Source organism: Vulpes lagopus, chromosome X (assembly GCF_018345385.1).
Source record: "Vulpes lagopus strain Blue_001 chromosome X, ASM1834538v1, whole genome shotgun sequence".
Classification (NCBI taxonomy): Eukaryota; Metazoa; Chordata; class Mammalia; order Carnivora; family Canidae; genus Vulpes; species Vulpes lagopus.
This window is the reverse complement of record NC_054848.1, coordinates 81,489,177-81,512,363: the sequence shown is the minus strand read 5'-3', so window position 1 is coordinate 81,512,363 and position 23,187 is coordinate 81,489,177. Positions and strand designations below refer to the sequence as shown.

The 23,187-nt window shown below is 41.2% G+C and overlaps 1 protein-coding gene across 2 annotated transcripts in view; it reads right to left on the bottom strand.

Moving 5' to 3' along the window:
• Nucleotides 1-23,187, bottom strand: part of ATG4A (autophagy related 4A cysteine peptidase) — a 55,476-nt gene that overhangs the window by 13,511 nt on the left and 18,778 nt on the right. Inside the window, exons 2-5 of one of the 2 annotated variants that reach the window (XM_041742290.1) lie at nucleotides 16,903-16,984; nucleotides 6,159-6,269; nucleotides 4,547-4,618; nucleotides 2,277-2,375 (exon numbers count right to left, since the gene is read on the bottom strand). In XM_041742290.1, coding sequence (XP_041598224.1) covers nucleotides 2,277-2,337 — 61 coding nt within the window. In that variant the 5' untranslated portion in view covers nucleotides 2,338-2,375; nucleotides 4,547-4,618; nucleotides 6,159-6,269; nucleotides 16,903-16,984. The remainder of the gene's footprint in view (nucleotides 1-2,276; nucleotides 2,376-4,546; nucleotides 4,619-6,158; nucleotides 6,270-16,902; nucleotides 16,985-23,187) is intronic. The other variant, XM_041742289.1, reaches the window with a different exon arrangement.

Below are 23,187 nucleotides of genomic sequence, written 5' to 3'. Positions count from 1 at the left end.
CAGGGGCTATAGGGTTAGAACATTCCTAATTAACTTCGATTTTGATGACAAAGGCATCTAGAGACATTACTTTCAAAGTCTCTGTGGGTGTAAAGTATAAGCAAAATAACAAGCTGACTGAGGAACTGACTTAGCCCGGAGGCTGGAGCTAGATAAGTATTACATGAAAACAATGTCAGAAAAGGCTTTTCTGAGGTCACTACAAAGCCCAGAGGTATATTCTTATGCTGCCCTGACGCCATACTCTCTCATCTCTACACAGACAGCAACGGCTTTGGTTCATGTATTTTGGCAACATTGCCAAAAGAGTCTCACGGGGAAGTGCTATTCAGACACACAACAGTGCACTGGGGAAATACACACAATTCACAACTGAGGAAGCTCAAAAGAAATTGCATGCTGTCATTTTTACACAACCTTCAAAGAGTCCACACTGACCTTTAGAAAAATGAATAACCTCTGTGTTTAAGGTTTCTTTGTGACCAAAACCAAAATAATCATACCTATAGGAAGTCCCTCTGTGCCTCAGGCATGCCAACCTCCCCAGGCCCCCGCAAATGCTACAGAGTCTATTTATCCCAGGATGCAGGACAACTGCAAAGATTCTCCATGATCACCGCTGTAGACAGGATGTGCCTCTCCCATTCCCTCAGCTCTAGGAACTCTGTCTCATGGGACAGCTCTCTGGGACTTAGTTGGCTTCCAAGACACAAATTTCTCTCTCGAGGTTTTAGACACTATTTAACTTCACGACTGAAGTATTTTTGAAGCCAGAGGCCACTGTCTCCAGAATCTTCTGTTTTCTTTGCTTCTAATAGTTCTGAAATCAAAGTTTTAAACTTTGTAGCCAGCACAGTCTTCAGAGGGTGAACTGCATCCAACTTTTTTTTTTTTTTTTCCGTTTGCTACTGAATTGTCCAAGTCTGGGGAAATCCTAATTAGCTGGCTGCTAGGTACCACTAAATGTGGACTAAAGACAGTGATAAGTGAGCACTCCACCTAAACTATGAAGTAAGTGAATAGGAAGCACTCCAAAATACTTCTTCACAGAGTGGCGTCTTTGAATTTACCTCAGCTGCAAGATCGATTTCCAAATTCTTCTTGCTGTTTGCTTTTCTGTTAGAAACAACTGAGACTGCTGCTGACTGTGGGGTTTAATCTCTTCCTCATTTGCTTCCCACAAAATTCACTTCCAGGAGAATCGTCTTGCTGTGTTTTATAAATGGGGAGGAGGGTTAAAGAGAACAGATCTGCTCTGAGCAGGATGCATACCACAGAGACATCACTGGACAAGGATTCAGGAGACCTGCCTTCTTCTGTTCCCAAATCCATGCTTTCTTGCTGTTTGACCCTAAGCAAGTCACCTTACTTCTTGAGCCTTAATTTCTTCCTCTGTGAAACCAGAATTATGATGCTACCCAGAGGAAATGGGTTCAGATTATTCTAAGCCCTGAAAAGAAGGCCTTAAAGCCCTAAAACCTCCCTGGACCTTTCCCCAATTTGCTCTGGTAACTGCAGGTGGATGTGTGAGGCTGCACTGTGGAAGGATGTTTCCATACCCCAGAATCTCAAGGAGTAACAGCCAATGAGCTCAGCAGGCCAATCTTGTCCAAGGGGTCCTCTTCCTCCATCATCCCCAGGTCAAGCCCGGCTTTCACCCCCAAGTGCGCACACTGGTATCCAGCCAAGGTCATCCTCCAGATGCCCACGGGGAGGACACACATGTCTTAAGAAAGACTCAAGGGTTTCAATGAAGATGACCGGAAAGTTCTTAATGAAGCAGCCTCCTGAGAGGGCTAATTTAAGGATTCCCTCATCATCGAATGGATATTGGCAGCGAACCCAAACCAAATAGCGCCAGCTCCCTCATTAGGCACTTCCTTTAGGTCACTTCCATCCTTCACCAGGCAGACATTTTAAATGAGGTCAAGAGACAGACACACCACCACACCCTTCTTCCTGTTCCCTTTGTTATCTGACCTGTTTGGACTCACTTGAACAATAGTGAAGTTGGAAACTCTAAATGACACACCTGCCTCAACGTTCAATTCCATCCCAGGAAAGTAATTCTGGCTTGGTAAGTCACAAGGAAATGCTGGCTGTTTCCTTCTCATGGGAGGCTTTATTGACTTGTCAGCCCTGCCACTTAGGCTTGCAGAGAGCCCATTAGGACCTTCAGCTCTGTTACCTAGTATTCCTGAAGCTCAGCCCCAATGCTAAACTGCCAGCAGTTGGTGCTCCTGCAGAGCGTCTGAGGGAGGACAAATTTAACTCACCCCTTCCCAAGTGTCTGCAGATAAGTGCCTGGGCCAGCATCATTTGTCCACAGCGTAGCATACATCCCCAGCCAGCATCTGATGAAGGGCCTGTTCCTCCTGTTGGCAAAATGGATGGGAATGAATATGAGTTCCTTAAATTGCCCTTTCCCGAAACACCGGCATACATGGGAATCATACTAGACAGACAGACAGAAAGACGGACTCTGAAAGAGAGGAGAGAGAGAGAGAGAGAGAGAGAGACCGCCAGATAGCAAACAGGGTTGGTTACAGGGTGGAATTTGCAAAGATAATGCAGAGTTAACTGAAACAGTTTCTATGGCCAAAGATGAAACCAACAAATGCACAAAACCTGTCCCCTATGTATTGTGCTTGGAGACTTCTAGGTGTGCATCCAGTTGTGGCAGATGACTGCCAGGTACAGCTACCAACATTAACCCCCACCACATCATTATCTGCCTGAGCCAACCTAGCTTTGCATGGCTCACTTCTCAGGGAAGCCAATCTTAATCTTAGTTAAGGAAAAGTGCGGCCAAAGGTAATCAATCATGAGCATGGTCAAAGAAATCCGGAAGGCTCCTGACTGTGCTCAATATCCAGCAGAAAGGTCTGAACAGCAGGAAGGACAATGAGGAAAGGTTCTGAAGTTAGGCATCAGAAGGACCATCTCTAGGTACCTGATCCAAGTTTCAACTATAGATTGGGAATGACAGCACATATCCTGCTGGTTACTGGGGGATATTATAAAAATTAAAGGAGAAAATATCTGTGAAAGGGTTCTACAACCCACTCAGGATGATGGAGATATCTAGTGTTATGAGCAAAATGGACGGGAATGACTAAAACCAGTTAAGAAATGAAGAAAGACAACAGGTTCCCCTCTAAGAACACTTGATATAAGAACAAAAGTTCCATGTATGTGGCCAGCCAGAGCTCAATATCCTTTTTCAAGGTACAAGTGAAATCAGGTAATGTGGAGGGCAGAGGAGACCTGCTTTCATTTGCTTTCCATCCCCAACATGGAAGTGGGAAACAATGCTATGAACACAATCTTACCAGACTAGCTTTAAGGAGGGTCATCAGCCTCGTAAGACAAGTGGGCCATAGTGGCCACCCTTCTCCTTTTGTTGTGGGTACCAAAGGAGAGCTGCTACAGTAAGACAGGGAGGATTGAGCCTACCCCTTAACTGGATGGGGAACCCTCTGGCTCTCCCTAATGGCAGAATTACAGGCCAGATTAGTACAGGAAAGATGCAATGAAGCCCACATAAAGAAGAGATCATCCATTGCCAAAACACTGTCAGAGGTAAGCTGCAAATGTTCTCAAGCCTTCTAGAGATCTCTTCACCTACAGAAAGTTAACAGTTTAACTTGATGGGACGAGCACTGGGTGTTATACCATATGTTGGCAAATCAAACTCCAAAAAAAATATATACAAAAATAAAATAAACCCAGGCGTACTAAAGATCATTCTTTGGGCTGTTTCCAGCTTGGATACTTCCTGTGAAGAGTGAAAACTGTCTGTGTGTCCTTGGCTTGGGACACTTATCAGAAAGGAGGATTTCACCCAGTCACTAGGTCCAGTCCTGCCTCAAAATCAGTCTGACAGATTTTTTTCTCTTAGGAAAATAGCTTCTACCATTTGGATTTGATACTCTTTTCCTACAGGGCCATGATGCTAGGAAGAGGCCACTATACTTCCAAACATTTTACAGATTCTTCTCTAAATAGAGCTTAGTCTCTTAACTTATAGATCTGTCCTTTTTTCCTAGACAGCAGCTGGTACTCTAACAGCCTATCATTAGCTCCAAAGAAATCTATAATAATTCACCTTCCAGTAGCAAGGTGCTTTCATTCCATAGGGGAAGAAAACAAAGGAATTCTCTTCTTTCTTTCAAGGTCTAATTGTCTCTAATAATCATGTAGTTCCACAAAGAAGTGGATTGGAAGTTAGTAAATATTAGCCAAATTAGAAGCTTGACTTTCTCCTTGCTCCCAGAAGTAAAAGAAGGAATGCAATCTGGTGCCCGAACCCTCGGAGGTGGACTCAAAAGCATACTACTGTTACACAGGAACACCAAGGAACCATATGTGATGAGGTACTTTGGCAATGAAACTTTCAAATAAAATTTAAGACTTAACATATTCCCCTAAAGCAAAATCTTCGCCATAGTGAGCTGTTAATTCTGAGGATTCTGTGAAATCACTGATAACCTCAGGCAAGCTTTTTACAAGGAAGAAAGCACAGTATAACAGATGATATACCTACCAATTGGTGAAAATTTCCTTCTGTATGTAAACCATAGACGAGCTCTTATATCAGACAACAGCTTAGACTTTTCTGTAATTAAATGTGAAATTACAATTAAATCACCACATCTCATATAAAGATCTCAGCCTTTGATTTCTGAGTCAGCAGCAAACTCACTTTCAAATAACCAGTCAATTCTATTGTGATGGGGCTAGGGAAGCTCAGAGGAAGCCCAATCTCATCTTTGCCAAGTGATTTCAGCATTCCTTTTCTTTTTTTTTTTTAACATTTTATTTATTTATTCATGAAAGACACACACACAGAGAGGCAGAGACATAGGAAGAGGGAGAAGCAGGCTCCATGCAGGAAGCCCGATGTGGGACTCGATCCCCGGACTCCAGGATCATGCCCTGAGCCAAAGGCAGACACTCAACCACTGAGCCACCCAGGCGTCCCTCAGCATTCCTTTTCGCCTAAGTTTTGACAAGAGCTACTGGCCAGGGTGGTTCCTGTCTCCTCACTGAGCAACATAGCCTGGCAGGCACTAACACTGGGGGCATGGCCAAAAGACAAGGAATAGAAAAATCAAAGATAACCCACTAACAAGGCAACCAGCCCCTACCTCCTGAATGATGATTGTTGGTTGGATCTCTCATTGGTACCTGCTGTCCATTATCTAAACTAGGTGTGTGTGTGTGTGTGTGTGTGTGTATGTGTGTGTGTGTTGGGGGGTTCATGTGTGTGCATGCATGTATGTTTAACCAAAAAGGAGAGATCCCTGCTAAGCAAATTGAATGTGTAAAAGTACTACCTACTGCAACTGGCATTTGAAACCTAAATGGATATATAACATCACAAATGCTTTTGCATTTTTCTTCAAAGCATTTCTTGCATTGTGATCAGCTGCTTCCTATCTCTTCTGCTATGCTAGGACCTTCAGAGAGGATCTCTCCTCAGATAAACAGAAAAAGTAGAGCTGACTCTCTCCAAGTTCAGGCTTTTCACCCAGAAAAACTTGGTGCTGGGTTGTTAACAGTTTCAGGTGAAAAAGATCTTCCCCAATCCAGAAGTATATAAGGGTAGGGAAAAAATATTCCAGCCTCTTTTCCACCTAGCTGCAGTGGCTAAACGTTCTATACAAAGTCAGAATACACTGAGATGGTGCTAACAATCAGCAAAAGAGCTACAAGACAAGGTGGCAGTATTTTTAATCTAGACAGAAAAGGACACGAGGGGAATGAGAAGTATGTAGCCCAGGCATTACAGACTAAGTACTGATTAGTGATACTAGGAGTTTGGGGCATGGTTTTTGAAAGCCAAGGCTTACAGAAGTCAGGGGTTCTTCTTTAAAGAAACGAATTCAAATACATCTGACTTTTTCATATCATATCAACACCTATGACCATGTGAACTCCCTGCTATGGATTTTCAGGGCCTTGGAAGGGACTTGTGCAAGGAAGGGGTCTAAGGCTTGAATTCCTCTGGCCGTGAGGTATATATCCACCCATGGGTGGCATTAATGGTGACCAAGGTAACACTCCACCAACCCGACAAGGAAAAATGGATAGGACCTTAACCTCGGGCACCCACCTCACTTGGGTTCCTACAGACAAATACTAACAAACCTTACCCGTTTTGAGGAGATGCTGTTTCCCCAAGATCCATACCAGCTCATCTGAATCTGGAAATTCTTCTAGGTAGTCAGCAAAAATAGTAATCTGGTTTTCATACTTGGATAAAACTGAAAGAAAAGGAGATAAACTTAAAGCAAAATGTAATAGAGAGGGTTTGCTTCTGTGGCTTACTGATTATTACCTCTGTCCTGGAGGTGAAAGGTCATTGGCTGGAGTCTCATAGAAGAAATACTTTTCTTCAGGGATCAAAGATACTCACAAGACCCCAAGATCCTTTAGTAGAGGGATTTCCTTCCGACCACCCATCTTCACCTTCCATTTCTCACAATCCCTTCTTGTAAAATCTCTGAATATTTAGTCACAGTCATTTCAGAATCTTTTCATCATGGTTGTTTTTTTTTTTTTTTTTTTTTTTTTTTTTTTTTGTGAATAGCCACTTACGTAGCTTCTTCTAGCAAGAGTGTGTCAAGGTAATGCAATAATACCTAATGCTTGTATACCCAACTCCTGCCCATATCACAAGGAACACTGTGAGGTTTCTAGCAGCCAGCGGCTCTGGAAGGGACTGTGACAAACCTGAAAGATTACTCAACTGTGAAAATGAAAGATTTCACCCAGAAGCCCAGATGTTCTCACAATACTTTTGCCACTTTATTCACATACGACTTCTGCAAAGAAGGATCTTGAAGCTGAAGATAAAAAGAACTTGTGATTGGGATTCACAGCTGCCTGCAGTTCTCTTAAGATAAAATAACCGAATAAAACATAATTACACGTTGCGAGTTCACAGGCCAGACTCTCAAAACTTAGGATCACGTAATGTGGGATGAGGTAAGACTCACTTTTGTACCACTTGTGGTGAAAGAGTCTGCTAGAAGAGTAAGGACTGGCTTATGAAAAGGTCCTATCTCAAAAATTCTCTTTAAGTAATGTTCTGAGAGAAAATAATATTGTGGGTGGTAAATAAGTTTCCAAGCCAGCCAACAAAAACCTATTTTAACTTGTAACTGGAGAAATCAGATTAATAGTCCTATTTCAACACACTGCAAGTTCAAAGCTAAGACATCCAACACACATGCCTTCTCTGAACTCTGGGAGGCTCCCCAGCCCCCTATGGGGGAAAGAGCTCAGAGAGAGTAGGGGTCCTTTTTTGCAGCTCTGAGCAGCTGCAGAGACTCCCAAAGCAAGCCCTGAGAGCCCTATGGGAATAGATTTCCTGTAAAAATGGCATTGTGAGATATGTTTAACCCACTTAAAAGGACAAATTGTTTTATTTTGGCTTTGTTTTCTAAGGTAGGGGCATGCTGTTTTCATAGAAATAAATGTTCCTAAATATAAATGAGTCCTATCTGATCATGAAAACAATTTCACCTGCTCAAAATACTTGGTTGGAGGCTGAAGTTATACTTTGTATAATTTGTGCAAATTGAAGTTCTAAGTGTTTGAAGGTATAATTTTAGAAACACAACTACCCAGGGATACCCACTTGTCTTGAAACTTATTACAGAAGTCCAATCTTCCAGGGATTTAAGTATCTTTTCTCCTCGGGATGCTTTAATCATCAAGGTTATAGTCTCTGGCAGTATTTCAAACCTAAAGAGGTTAGAAAGGAGGCAGCCATTTTGTTCTCCAGTGAAAGCTCATCACTGCCGAATCTGCCAGAGAACCTGTGCCATCTTAGCCTTTCTGCCACTAGCCTCAGCCCCTGGCCCAGGCCCAGGAAATACCAGGCTAAAAATGACCACCCATGTCAGGCCATCCCCAGGAGGTGATGGGACTGAGGTGGCGTAAGTCACACTGTGTACCTTCCCACCCTACCCTCTACCCCTCACAGGCAGGAGCAATCAGGTTAAAAGGAACATCCAGTGTAGCCTAGAAACAGAGTCAGAAAATAAGTAGCTAGAAAGGGGTGTGAGAAAGGGGCAACCTGTCTGGCATTCCCCTGGTAGGGGTGAGGAAGGGCAACACTGGATGAATGTACAGCATGTATGCATAGAAGCCTTGGATCTTTTTTTAGTATTGGCCCAAAACAAAAAAAAACACCATTTCTCTATCACCAACCCTGTCCCAGTGAGTCATGGCCCAGCCATCTGGTCAAATTAGTACAGCCCCTTAAAGCCTGTGAGAACTGTGCTGCTTCATTTGGGATGGCCCTGACCAAAATGGGAGCCAAAGGATTGTCCTCTTGCTCTTCAGCCCTCCCCAGGCCAGCAAGAAGGTTGTTACCGTCTCTATTCTTCCTGATTCTTTCTGTAGAACATGGACTCCCAGAATGCAGTGTGTCACGCTATCAGCAGCCCCAGGTGAAGCTACATGGATGAAGCCAATGAAAGCCAGAACAAAAGATGAGATTAACAGAAGCAAAGAGCAGTAACATGGGGAGGATATATATGAGACAGTTTGACAAGGAAAGGGGACTAGGTCTTCCACAAGGAAAGATGAAGAAGGAAACTGAGGAGCAGAAGTGAAGTCGCATTTCCAACAGAATTACTTCTGACGAACACAGCCCTTCTTATTGTTTTAAAGATTTTATTTATTTATTCTTGAGAGACACACAGAGAGGCTGAGACACAGGCAGAGGGTGAAGCAGGCTCCCTCCAGGGAGCCTGATGCAGGGCTCGATCCCAGGACCCAAGGATCACTCCCTGAGCTGAAGGCAGATGCTCAACTGAGCCACCCAGGTGTCCCAACACAGTCCTTTAAAAAAAATTCTCATAAACTACCTTTGTCTTGCCTTGAAAGCAATAAACAAGACATCAGCCCCATACGAGTTTCCTGCCCTTTCTGCCTATTCAAAGAGATAGGAACTATACAGGCAGAGCTACAAAGACCACAGCTGGAAGGACCTAGAATTTGCTCTTACAAGGTCTGATGAACAACAGGCTTCACTCTCTTGCATTTTACTTTACTAAATGATTATTGCACTGAAGCCTATGATCTCCGCTGGGTTGGCTCAGTGGTCAGCTAATAACTGAACAAAGACTTCTTTAAACTCCTAGAAGCCAGCAAGTCTCCCAGTCTTGGCCAAGAGGCTCTGTGTACATGTTGGGACATGCCTTCAACACAGCCAGGCAGCTGATAACTCTGCCTTAGCCTTCCCTTGTGCAGAGCTCGGAATCAGCCAGAGTGAAAGCCTAGAGCCCCCTCAGGCTTTCCTGACCATGCACACAACCCTGAGCATGCAAGACAGTCTTCTAGATTCCTGGGGATATACCCAAATTTTTCAAGCTCCCATGGACATGTTATTCCTTAGCTTTTTCTTTTGAGCTTCTTGGTTATCTACAGCCTCAAGCAGCTATGAAGTTAATCAATTGCCTCTGTAATAGTTTTCTTATCATTTTATTTTACTTTTAATTGAAGTTTAGCGGACATACAATATTATATTAGCTCTAGATATACAACATAGTGATTTGACAATCTATACATCACTTGATGGTCACCACAATAAGTGGAGTCACCATCTGTCACCATATAAAATTATTACAATATTACAATATTCTGGACTATATTCCCTATGCTGTACTATTGGTCCCCACGATTTATTTATTTTATAACTGGAATTTTGTACCTCTTAATCCCCTTCACCTATTTTAGCCATCTCTCACCTCTTTCCCCTCTGGCAACCAACAGTCGTTCTTTGTAATTCATTAATTTGTTCCTGGTTTGTTTGTTCGCTTGTTTTTTAGATTAAACAAACAAGTGAAATCATATGGTATCTGTCTTTCTCTGTTTGACTTATTCCATTTAACATAATACCCTCTAGGTCCATCCATGTTGTCATAATTACCAAGATTTCATTTCTTTTTATGGCTGAGTAATATTCTATTATATATATAATGTAAAGATATATATAATCCCATTATTGAAATTATATAATTATATAATATATTTACATATAGATACACACATCTTCTTTATCCTTTCATCTATTGATGGATAGTTGGGTTGCTTCCATATCTTGTAAATAATGCTATAACATACATAGAGGTGCATATATCTTCTCTAATTAGTGTTTTGTTTTTCTTCAGGTAAATATCCAGAAATGGAATTACTGGTCATATGATATTTCTATTTTTAAGTTTCTGAGGAACCTCCACATTGTTTTCTATAGTGGCTGCACTTATAATAGTTTTCCAAAAAAGCCCCTGTCACTCTAAGTCAGAGCAAATAAAGTCAGCCTTGCAAGTGGGGTCCTCCAAGGAATCACCAGAAAGATCAAATAATGACAATTCTCTAAAAATGAGGCTCAGGGTGCCTAGGTGGCTCAGTTGGTGAAGTATCAGTCTTCGGCTCATGTCATGATCTTGGGGTCCTGGGATTGAGTCCCATGTTGGGCTCCCTGCTCATCAGGGAGTCTGCTTCTCTCTCTCTCTCCTCTGCCCCTCCCCCTTCTCATGCTCACGCTCTCAAATAAATAAATAAAACATTTTAAAAGCTAAGGTAAAAATGAGGCTTTACAGGAGCTCCAACCGCATTCTATGTCCTACAATGGCTGTCAGGTTCCTGGCTTCCCCTGTGATTGGAGGCTGTAAATTCTCAAGGCTCCTGTAGGGCTGGAGAACAAGGGATAGGCATAGAATGAGTGAAAACACCACAAAGCTTGATATTCTTATCAAACTGCAGCTGTTTTTCTTGAATAAATACTCCCCCAGATTGTTGCAAGCCTTTGGTGGATTTCCACAGTTTTGAAAAGGTTAATTCTGACCATTTTTGCTAGTTTTTTTTTTTTTATTGCTATTATAGATAGAATTTTCAAAGGTCCATACACTGTCATTTCTGCTATGTCTTAATGTTTTCCAGTCATTGACTTTATTTCTAAGGGTTATTTCATAAAATTGCAAGCAAATGAAAAAATGGCTTTGAACAACACATATTCTGATAGCGCTTAACAGAGACACTTGTACATGAAGGCTCCTAGGTTCTGTGGGGTTTGTGTCCCACAAACAATACAAATCCCTCAAGTGAAATCTCATGGTCACAGCATCTCAGGGCCAGAAGGGGCCTGAGATACCATAGCATATCTCCCTTGAAGGCCACCTGATTCTAAAGGCCTGCCAGGATATTGCGGATGCCAGAATAGCCTTCTCAGCAGAGCATACGTATTTAACATACTATCAAGTAAGAGCTTCAAAAACATAAGTGTCCATGGATGACAGGCATGGTAAGGGTTGAATATTCATCCATATGTTCATTTCATAAACTTTCACTGAGTACCTGCAATGTGCACAGAAACTAAAATATCACTGAGCTCTGGCATCCATCCTCCAAAAGCTTTTAATCTAGTGGAAAGAACAGGTCTGGAAACAACTAATAACAATAAGTACTATAATTAAAGGAAAATTATGTAATATACAGCATAGGGAATAGAGTCAATAATATTATAATAATTTTGTGCAATGACAGATGGTAATTATCCCTACCAAGTGATCATTTCATAATCTATCAAAATAGCCACAAAATATCAAAACACTATGTTGTACACCTGAAACTAATATATTATTGTGTGTTGATTATAATTCCATAAAGAAAGAAGGAGATGTGGAAGACAGCAAATGATAATTTCAACTGGGAGTGAATGGGCCTTCCACAACCTAGAAAAGGTTACAGTATCTGAGCTGGGCCTTAATGGAAATGAGATATAAGGGGGAAGGGGGAAGGGAAGAAATTCGTAGTTGGGGGAGCATCCAAAGGATTTGGCAAGCAACTGAATGTGGAGTGGGGCTGGGGAGAGTGAAAGAGTGATACAGAGAGAGGGGGAGGCAAGGAGGGAGAGGAGAGAGACAAAAATAATGCAGTTTGCAAGTGGGGTTGATGAAATAGGAGCAGAAATACATGATGTGGGGTATGGAGATAAAGTGTGGTCTAGCCAGAACATGTAGGTCTCATGGGTTTGGTTGCTAAAAGAAGGAGGGGGTTAAAGAAGAAAAGTGGAAGAAGTCTACCTGTACAGAGATTGTGAAGAGGAACATGGTAGATGGCAGGTAAATTAGCAGAACCTGGGAAGGCAGGTGGAGTTCAAAACAACAAAGCTGGGGCACCTGGTTGGTGCAGTCGGTCAAGTGTCTGCCTTTGGCTCAGGTGGTGATCCCTGTGTCCTGGAATTGAGCCCAGTGGGGAGTCTGTTTCTCCCTCTCTCACTGTTCCTCTCCCTGCTCATGCTCTCTCCCTCTCTCAAATAACATCTTTTAAAATTAATTTTTAAAAAAGTTCAGCCTAAAATGTGCCTTCCCGTCCTTCCTCCTGGGTCCACTTAGTATTCTGGTCTTCCCAGCCTCTGCCCACCTATGCACATGCCCTGCCCCATCTGTATTACTTTTTCTCCCAATGCCCTGCTTTTCTGACAACCGAGAACTTAGAACTAGGGAAATAGGCGATGATTTTCATCATTTTAAGGAGGACTGTCATGTCCCAAACTGCAAGTTTTCCTGAATTTATTCTGCAAGTCAAATCCTAGTGATGCTGGGTTGTCAAATAACACAAAAGACATGAAGTGATTTCTCTACAGACCAGTATAAACCTTGGAGTCTTGAGAAAACATTTTTTAAAAAGATTTTATTTATTTATTCACATGAGACACACAGAGAGAGGCAGAGACATAGGCAGAGGGAGAAGCAGGCTCCCTGCAGGGAGCCCGATGCGGGATTTGATACCAGGACCCTGGGATCATGACCTGAGCCAAACGCAGACATTCAACCACTGAGCCACCCAGGTGCCCTGAAAACATTTATCATTTTAGACTGACGATATAGAATCTTAACCAAAGGGTCATCATTCAGCTGAACTTCATGACTTTATGAGATTCAACTGACTGGTACTGATGGTGGTGGAGCTCAGGAGGCCATGCCTGACAGATTTCAGGGCAAGCCAGCCAAGGGATAACCAGTCCAGTTGTCAAGGGACCATTGTTAAGTGATTGATAAACGATAGTACCCTTTACTTTTCTGCTAGGAAATTCAACTGGGCCATAGGTAACTTGTCTCCATAAAATACAACATTCCTTAAAGATTTCAGTCAACTCATCCTATTGACAATGGTGGTAAGAATCAAATGAAATGCAAAATTGGACTCTTTAGTTTTCCTCTGAAGTGATTCTTTTGGGGGCACCTGAGTAGCTCAGTCCATGAAGCATCCAACTCTGGATTTCGGCTCAGGTCATGATCTCAGGGTCTTTGGATCCAGCCCCACGTCTGGCTCTGCAGTCACTGGGGAATCCACTTGGGATTCTCTCCCTCTCCCTCTCCCTCTATCCCTTCCCTGCCTCTCTCAAATAAAAATAAATAAATCTTTAAAGTGGTTCTTTTGGAAAAACTTGTTGCCTTTTTTTTTTAAATTCAGTTCAGTTGCACTAACCACATTTCAAGCACTCAAGAGCCACATGTGACTAGTGGTTATCATATTGGATGGCACGGCTGTAAGATAGTTCCATCACCACATTTATTTATGAGACACACACACACACACACACACACACACACACACACACAGGCAGAGACACAGGCAGAGGGAGAAGCAGGCTCCATGTTTAGAAACATCCATGAGGAAACGGGATTCCATGCACAAACTGGTGAGGAATGCACCTAACACATGGCACACGGTACCTCTAAATTGCTGCCTCTTTTTGCTTTTGATGAGGTAACTCTGCTCTTTTTGGAGAGATGCATTTTTCGGAAGAAAAAGATGCCACTTCTGTAAGACTAACTTTCATTAATAAGACATACAAAGAAGGTAGGATACTGGATGGATGGATGGATGGATGGATGGATGGGTAAAAAATATGACTGGCTTTATAATTCAAGACTTGAGGCAACTATCCCACAAACTGAGGTGAGAATCACCTTGATTATTTAGCAACAGGTTTTGTTGTTAAGAATCAATCTGCTAAGGGGAAAGAATGGTTGTATTCCCAAGCAGTACAAATTGCTAAGTCATCCAGTGGGTCCCAAAAAAGCCCCTGTGGTATTGTATCTTTGATTTTGGACAGTGTCCAAACCAAAAGAGGAGGGATGCTCAAATATAAAGCTCATGATTCACGTAGGAAGCAAGATATCATGAAAATATTTAGCCAAAATGAAGAGTGTATCAAATAATTTTTCTGTAACATAAAAAAAATGAGGGCCATGTGGGTGGCTCAATCGGTTAAACATCCGACTCTGGATTTCAGCTCAGGTCATGATATTAGGGTTGTGAGATTGAGCCCTGGGTCATGCTCTGTGCTGGGTGTAGAGGCTGTTTAAGATTTCTCTCCCTCTCTCTCTGTTCCTTCCCTCCTGCATGTATGCGCACAAACGTGCATACTCTCTCTTAAAATAAATGTTATTTTTGCAGGTGAAAAGGAGGAATCATTCCTCACTCTTTTAAAAATAGCTCTAGCCTAGGAAACCTGAAATTTAGGTTCTAGTGCTACCCTGCCACTAACTAGCTATGTGACCTTGGAGAATTTACTGCACTTCTTAGGCCTTAGATTCTCTATCTATAAAATGAGCAGTGTGTCTTTCTTTCTTTTCTTAAAGATTTTATTCATTCATTCATTCATTCATTCATTTGAGAGCGGGAGAGAGAGAAAGAGATAGCAAGAGCAAGAAGGAGGGGCAGAGGGAGAGGGGAGAAGCAGAGGGAGAGGCTGAGCAAGGAGCCTAACATGGGGCTTGATCCCAGGACCCTGAGGTTATTACCTGAGCTGAAGGCAGATGCTTGGCTGACTGAAACACCCAGGTGCCCCTAGTATGTTTTTCAAACAGCACATTGTAACTCCTCAGTGGGCTATGAAATCTACACAGTGGCTTGCAACCAGCATTTTTTAAATGAAATTAAACAGAAGAGAAAAATATTAGACTATATGACACATAATAACGATTACATAATACCATTTCATGAAACTTGTTTGTGGGTATATAAACTGGGTTGCAGTATATAATGTATTTTCCACTGTATTTTTGGATCAAAAATATTGGAAAGCCAGAGGTCTAGACCTATACTATCCACACAGCTACATGCAGCTGCTCACATTTAAATTAATTAAAATCAAATACAACTAAAATTTAAGTTTCTCAGTTCAGTTGCACTAACCACATTTCAAGCACTCAAGAGCCACATGTGACTAGTGGTTATCATATTGGACAGCACGGCTGTAAGATAGTTCCATCACCACAGCAAGTTCTATTGGGCAGGTCTATCCAAACAACCTACCTATGGTTCTGTAGGAAGTAGAGGTAGGGAGGGTTGTTAGGAGGGCTATTCAAGTTCTGGGAAAGGAAGATGGGTTCACTTGTCTCTCTCTTAAGAGAGTCTGCATGTGAATGTCTAAATAAGTGAGACTAAATAAATAAATAAATAAATGAGCCAACAATTATTTACTAAGTTCTGTACTTAGTACAGAGGAAACAGTCTCATAAATATTCACTAAATGTTAAATGAGCAATCCAAGGCATTATAAAGCATAGTATCTAAAGATCTGAGCCTTACGTCCATTAAAAATCTAATAATAAAAGGCAATGCATAAGCAAGTGTTGATAATAACTGAATGTTATCAAAATTCAGAAAAGGGGAAAATCAGTGAGCATTAGAATAATCAGGAAAGATTTCAAAGGGGATATAGGATTTTAACCGGTCCTTAAATTATTGCTTCAATTAGGATAAACAGAAATAAGATGGGAGAAAAGTCCAGATAGGGGAATACTATTAAGTATATATGAATCAGAGAGTAGGGGGTAAATTCTGGAGAATACCAAGCAATGAGATTAGAGAGGTGGCTCAGGATTGGATTGTAGAGGGCAGAAAGCAAGCCAGTAGAGCCCAAGTCTTAGTCAAGACACTGACAGTTTTCAGAGCATTTTCATATGATCCTTGAGACAGCCCCTTGAGATAGCCAGGGCAAAGATCATTACTTCCAGTTTAGAGTTCAAGGATCTGAGACTTAGAGAGGTGATAAGACTTGCCCAGAGTCATAGCTAGTGAGCAATATAACCAGGATTCAAACCAAGTTCACCTTACTCTCCAACCAATACTCTTTCCACTACACCCTGCTGTTATAATAAAAACTAGATCCCAGGCATTGGAGTCAAGGGACAGCAATGAGAAAGTTGTTGTAATAATCCAGGCATGAAGTGCTGAAGACCTAGCCTAAGGTGACAAAAAAATCAGATGCTCTGGTTATATAACATACTATAAAACCAACTGACAATGCAGTACTTGCTGTTTATAGGGGAGAGTAAGTGTAGATAGTCTGAAGTTAGAAGAGTATAATTATTTTTAACTGGAAGCGGTATGAATTACCCCAAAGGAATAAATATTAACAATATAATATATATTGTGTCTGGATTTTTCCAGACGGCTGAAGGCAATGTTTTGGACACGGTTCCTAAGCAAACAACTCTATATACGTCTTTGCATTTTTATGAGCCATTTCTGTCTTGCTAGTGGTTCCTTCCTCTGTCAATTTCAATGTTCATTTCTCAGAACTAATTGGCCATATGATCTCTTGCCTCATCTAGATTTACAGTGAGAAAGGACTAGTGCAAAAAGGTCAAGGAGCTACAGGCCTTGGAGTTTTTCCACACTATTTAGTAAAAGTAATTATCAGTAATTAATTAGTTAATAATAATTTACTAAGAAAATACTAAAATACACAATTACCAGACTTATCTTAAAGGATCTCTTCACTTTTGTCCCCGAGCAGCTCAAAAACTTCCCAGGCTTCCAAGTTTACTCCAAATGATAGGAATCCAATATAAATAAACTCACCAGCTTGGAATTTCAGGCTCTCTCCAATATGACCACCTCGTACATTTGTATTTGTTCCTGGTTGCTCATTACTCCTTCAGATCTACTCTTTTCAGCCAAAAGAAACCATATGATACATTAGAGGCGTTTTGCTCATTCATGTCCAACTTATATTTAAGTCCTACCTCAAATGCCACTTTCTCTATGAATACTTCTTCCTCAATTTTCCCAACAAGAAGTACTTTTTTATTCTTCTAAGCTTCTAAAGTCCCTTATTTTTTTATTTCTTTTGTGGCACTGGGCACCTTGTTCCCTAGATTATTATTATTTGCAGACATGTCATCTCTCTGCTATTGGAACGAACTCCAATCTCAGTCCAGGTTAGGGCTTTTCTCCATATCCCCTAAAGTTCTAATCATAGTGCCTTGCGATACATTGTCCCCTTAAGCCCATCAAATGGTTATGGAACGAATGGGCATGCTGACAAAAGTCTAAAGGCTGGTTTATGTGTTTATGTAAATATCAATTTAACAATCCTTTGTGGGGTACCTACCATATGGCCAACATTGTACTAGGCCTTGGGGGCAGTAACACATGTTAAACAAAGTCTAATGGGAAGAGAGAAAAAAGGAGAGTTCGTTTTTATATGGTAAGGTTAGTGTTTGCATGGTTGGGGCGGGGGGCAAGTAGTGGGTGGCTAAGAAAGCACAGCAGAGGACCATCTAAGCCAGTCTAGGGTCCAGAGAAGGCTTGGAGAAGAGAGGCAATGACAGGCCTTAGCCTTAAATGATCAGAGTTAAGCACATACGGTAGGAGAAGGATGTTCCAGGCAGAGAAGCTTAGACCAGAATGCCAAGGGCTGAGAGATTGTGGAACAGAGATGCTACAGGGAGACTGTCAGGGGTTGAGGCTGGAGAGACAAAGAAGCCTAGGCAATGTTGGCTTTGGAAGCCTCAGTAAGGGTTCTGGACTTAACCCAGATTTCATGGAGCCCCTGAACACTTTCAAATCCACTCAGGAGGAAGTGTGGGTATCTCACCATTATCAGAATAGAAACAGTGCAAAAAGTATTTGCCTGTAAGTCCAATCTTAGTTGATGGGTTGGTTGTCTTTTTTTTAAGATTTCATTTATTTATTTATGAGAGACACTGAGAGAGAGACAGAGAGACAGAGACACAGGCAGATGGAGAAGCAGGCTCCCTGCAGGGAGCCCAATGTGGGATCACAACCTGAGCCAAAGGCAGATGCTCAACCACTGAGCCACCCAGGTGCCCCTTAGCTGTTGGTTTTTAAACATTCAGTATCAAATTAACTTCTGTTAAAAAACAAAACAAAACACCCAAACCTGAAGCAACCTTCTTTGGCAAGGAAGAGGCTAAGGTCGGTCTCTGTCTTTTGGTGAGCTGCTACAGCACAATGAGAGAAACTCTTGAGTGCTTTCCAGGAACAGTTAACTCTTCATTCAGAGCACTTTCCCACTTATCTCCTCTGTTTACAATGACCTCAACCACTTCACAGACCACGGGAAATTTCCCCATACCGTTTCAACATCACACTTTATTAGCAAATGTTGCCAGCAGACATAAAATGTTTAAAAATTCTTTACCTTTGATGTCATGTAAAGTTATACTGCCAGAGTCAAGTTTTTGGATTGCGTAAAATTATACATGTACCTTCACTTTTCAAACAAAAGATGTATTCCAAGTTAATCGTAGGGCAGACTTCTGTGAAGTAAGCTTGATTTTTCAACATGATTTTATCATTATTTGAGCCACACTGCCCAAGAAAAGACAACTTTATTCCATCTAAAAAAAGATGCAACTTGCAATAAAATGGCTCCTCATCCCTGATGGGCACTCTGTGTACCAGGCACTGGGAAAATAAATATCTATCTGCTCCAAAACATGAAAGACCCAACCCACCTACCACAGCAAAAATACCCTATAATATCTGACAGGCAGAGAATCTTGATCTGCTAATCAAAACACAGATCCATTTATAACTCCAGAAGTGGCTCTTCATAAATTGGGGTTTCTTATAAGATGCTCAGCCACCAGTTCTTTTAGTAATACTAAGTTAACTTATTCTAAGTTAAAAATGTCTTTTATTGTACCTACCCTAGCGATTTCACTCCTAGGTTTTTGTCCAAGAAAAATGAGTGCTTGTGTCCACCAAAAGATATGGTCAAAAATTTTCGTGGCAGCTTTATTCATAATATTCAAAACCCAGAAACAACCCAAGTGTCCATCAGTGGGGTGCTATCAACACATGAAGCCCTAATCCCCATTACAGTTGTATTTGGAGGTGGGTCCTTTGGGAGGTAATAAGGTCATGAGGATAGAATCTCCATGAGTGGGATCAGTTCCCTTAAAAGAAGAGACACCAGAGAGGTGAGCTCTCTCCATCATGTGAGGACACAACAAGAAGGCAGCCATTCACAAACCAGAAAGAGAAACCTCACCAGATATCGAACATGCTGCTGCCACAACCTTGGGGTTCCCAGCCTCCAGAACTGTGAGAAATAAATTTTGGTTGTTTAAGCCATCTGATCTATGAAATTTTGTTACAGCGGCCTGAACGGACTAAGACAAGGGGAATGGATAAATTGTGGTGAATCATTCATGGCAGTGGCACAGAACCACAAAAATAACTAATATTATGTACAAAACAGAGATGAGTCTCACAGTCATGCTAAATAAAGAAAGCCAGGCACAAAATAGTACACACAATATGATTCTGTTTATATGATCTCAGAAATCAGCCAAAACTAATCTATGATAATAGCGGTTAGAATAGTTGTCACCTTTGGGAGGTGGTGTCACTGGTGGGAGGAGGCAAAAGGCAAACTTTGGGGCAGCAGAGGTGGGGGAAGAAATGTTTTTTATCTTTTTTTTAAAAGATTTTATTTATTTATTCATGTGAGATAGAGAGAGAGAGAGAGAGAGGCAGAGACACAGGCAGAGGGAGAAGCAGGCTCCATGCAGGGAGCCTGACGTGGGACTTGATCCAGGGTCTCCAGGATCATGCCCTGGGCCAAAGGCAGACGCTAAACCACTGAGCCACCCAGGGATCCGGGAATGTTTTTTATCTTGATCTGGGTGGAGGGTGCACATAAAGAAAATTTCATTGAGCTGTACACTTAAGATTCGTGCACTTAATTGGATGTAAAGAATACCTCAATTCAAGAAAAGATAAAAGGTAAATCTCTATACTGGATTTATTTCTGGTACAGATTAGTGATATAGATAAAAATTATGCTAACAAGAGAATATTCTTCTGTTATCATGTAAGGTTTCTGTTATCAGGAAAAGAGATATAGTTCTAAATTTCTCCCCTCCCCCAACACACACACCAAATCCAAGTGAAAGTATTTGGGGCTTCAGATGTCAGGCTAATTTATTGGATTTCTCAACTTACAGTATTCCAAAATGCTATCTCTTTTTCAGGCTCACTTTGATTACGAATTCACAAATGTATTAATTCTTCTTTTCCACTATAGTATTAGCTGGCCTTCATCAGAGAAATACATTGAATTTTCCCCAAAAATCCTAGTGGAAGAAAGTAGACTGAAGAGAACACTGGGTTACATATTAGAAGAGTCAGGTTCTATTTCTGCTCTGTTTTTTTTTACTATGCAAGTCACCTTGGGCTACTCTTTGAAACTAAGATTCCCTTTCCTTATCCATAAAATGTGGATAATACCTTTCCCCACAGGGGAATGGTGAGGATAAAATGAGAGAATGGATGTCAAAGGACTTTGTAAGTTTCACATGCGTGTTAGTATCTCCAAAGCTAAGTGTTTAATTAGAATTGGCACAACATACTTAAATTTCAAAGCCTGTACATCAGTTTCATGTATCTTACTTTACACCAGTGAATTAGGATCAGCACTCAGAGTGTACTCAAATTCTAACATCTCTGAAATATTGAAGCAATTCCATGATAATAAATATGAAAATAGATGTGTACTGGGAAGTACAACAAATAATTGTTTCCTTCATTTTCCCAATTATAACTTTTAGGTATATCTCCAGCTTTGTTATGTCCAGTATATTCAGCTCATACTTCTAGAACTTCGAACTGCTTCTGCAACACCCATGACATACATAGTTCCCCATCTCTGCTATGAATTTCTCAGTAACTGTCCCTAAAGGCGTTCCCATTTCTCCTTTCTGCCCATCCATCATGACCATGATAGTAAAATTAAAAAATACTCCCCACTCTGAACTCTTTGTCAGAAACCTGAGTAAATAGAAAAGTGCCTTTTCTTAAGTGTCACCTTTTGATTTTTTTTTCTGATGACAGGAAGTGATACAGGCCAGAGTTGCCTCAAAATGCTTCCTGTCACCAACTATTCTTTCCAGCAGATCCAGCAGAAAGTGTCAGATTGGAGAGTCATGAACTGTGAGCGGAGTTTGACAGAGGGAAAAATCAGGGTGATCTAGTTTCAAGGGCCCCAGTGGTTCCTGTTCCTAGAGATTTTGTTCTTAGTCCCACAATTAGGTTCTCCAAACTAGAGCAAGCCTACAAATAAACAAAAAAGACTAGAGAAGATAAACCCTGAATCTTTCAAGACCCTTGAGAAGCATTCCCTTCAGGCACTGAGTCCCAGTTAAGAGGCCTTTTATGAGTCTTCTGAGCTAGGGGATAAAATAGATTTTTTAGAAAAGTAGATTGACGCCAGCAAGAAGGACAGGCTGACAAGGAAATAGAATATCATTAAAAACTAATGCAAATTTACATATACCCACATTCTCTCTCTCTCTCTCTCTCTCTCTCTCTCACACACACACACACAAACACACACACACACACACACACACACACACACAGACTAAATGGTCTGGAACCGGGATCCCTGGGTGGCGCAGCGATTTGGCGCCTGCCTTTGGCCCAGGGCGCGATCCTGGAGACCCAGGATCGAATCCCACGTCGGGCTCCCGGTGCATGGAGCCTGCTTCTCCTTCTGCCTGTGTCTCTGCCTCTCTCTCTCTCTCTCTCTCTGTGACTATCATAAATAAATAAAAATTTTTTAAAAAAATAAATGGTCTGGAACCATTCAATGGAGATGCAACTATTCAACAGGCCTTAGACTACTACTGTATTATAGCATGTAAGAACTGATAGTCATAACAATGATCCTTACTCAAAAATTTAGATTGTGTCCATAAATGCTGTGTAAGAAATCAAAGGAGTAAATTCCTTTTTGGTTGTTTTTTTTTTCCACTTTGGAGAATTCCATTTATGATAGTTAAAATGATAAAAGCTTCTGGTGCTTAAATAGGGGAAAACATGTGCCATTTAGAAAACTGGTTACTCAAAATGCCTTTTCCCCCAGAAAAAGTAAGGCAACTGGGGCTCCACTTTAGTTGGTAAGATGAGATGAGTGATGGTTATATAATACACACAAGTGTTATCAGGAGGTCAGAAAAAGGAGATGAACATGTGATAGCATAATCAGAGAAGGCTTCATGAAGCAGGCAGGGCTCAGGGTTGGATTTACTTTGAAGTCTCTCTCCATCCAAAGCCGGGTTCTGCCTTTCTTTATTGCTACCCTTAAAAGTAGTTCTGCCAGGGTCTCAAGTTTAGAGTCACTAAGTGAGACTAGTTTTAAGGGAAATGTAATAATAGTGAATAAAGAGAAAAATGGGATGCAGATCCTCCCCCCCCCCCATTCTATTGTACCATAAAGGAGCTGGCTACGGTTTCAATGACAGAATAATTGCTGGTAGTGGCAGCAATTGTGCCAAGCAGCAAATAATTTGTGGGAACAATGGATGGTACGCCATCCATACTTCTGTACTCTGAAATTAGTGGAAAAGCAAGGTTTAACAAAGAATTTTTACTTAATAATCTACTTTTACTTAGTATATAGAAGTATACCTGTGGGAAACTACAAAACATTACTGAAAGAAAATAAAAATGACACATAGAAATACAAAGACATCTGTATTCATGGATTGAAAGACTTAATATTGTTAAGATATCCATGTTACCCAAAACAATCTACAGATTGAACAAATTTCTTCAAAATCCCAATGGCATTTTTTCCAGAAATAGATAAATTCATAAGGAATCTCAAGGAACTCCAAATATCCAAAACGATTTTTAAAGAGAAGAACAAAGTTGCAGGATTCACACTTCCTACATTCAAAAGATATTTCAAAGACATAGTAGCCAAAACAGTATGATACTGGCATAAAGGCAAACAAATAGGGATGCCTGGGTGGCGAAGCAGTTTGGCGCCTGCCTTTGGCCCAGGGCGTGATCCTGGAGATCCGGGATCGAATCCCACGTCGGGCTCCC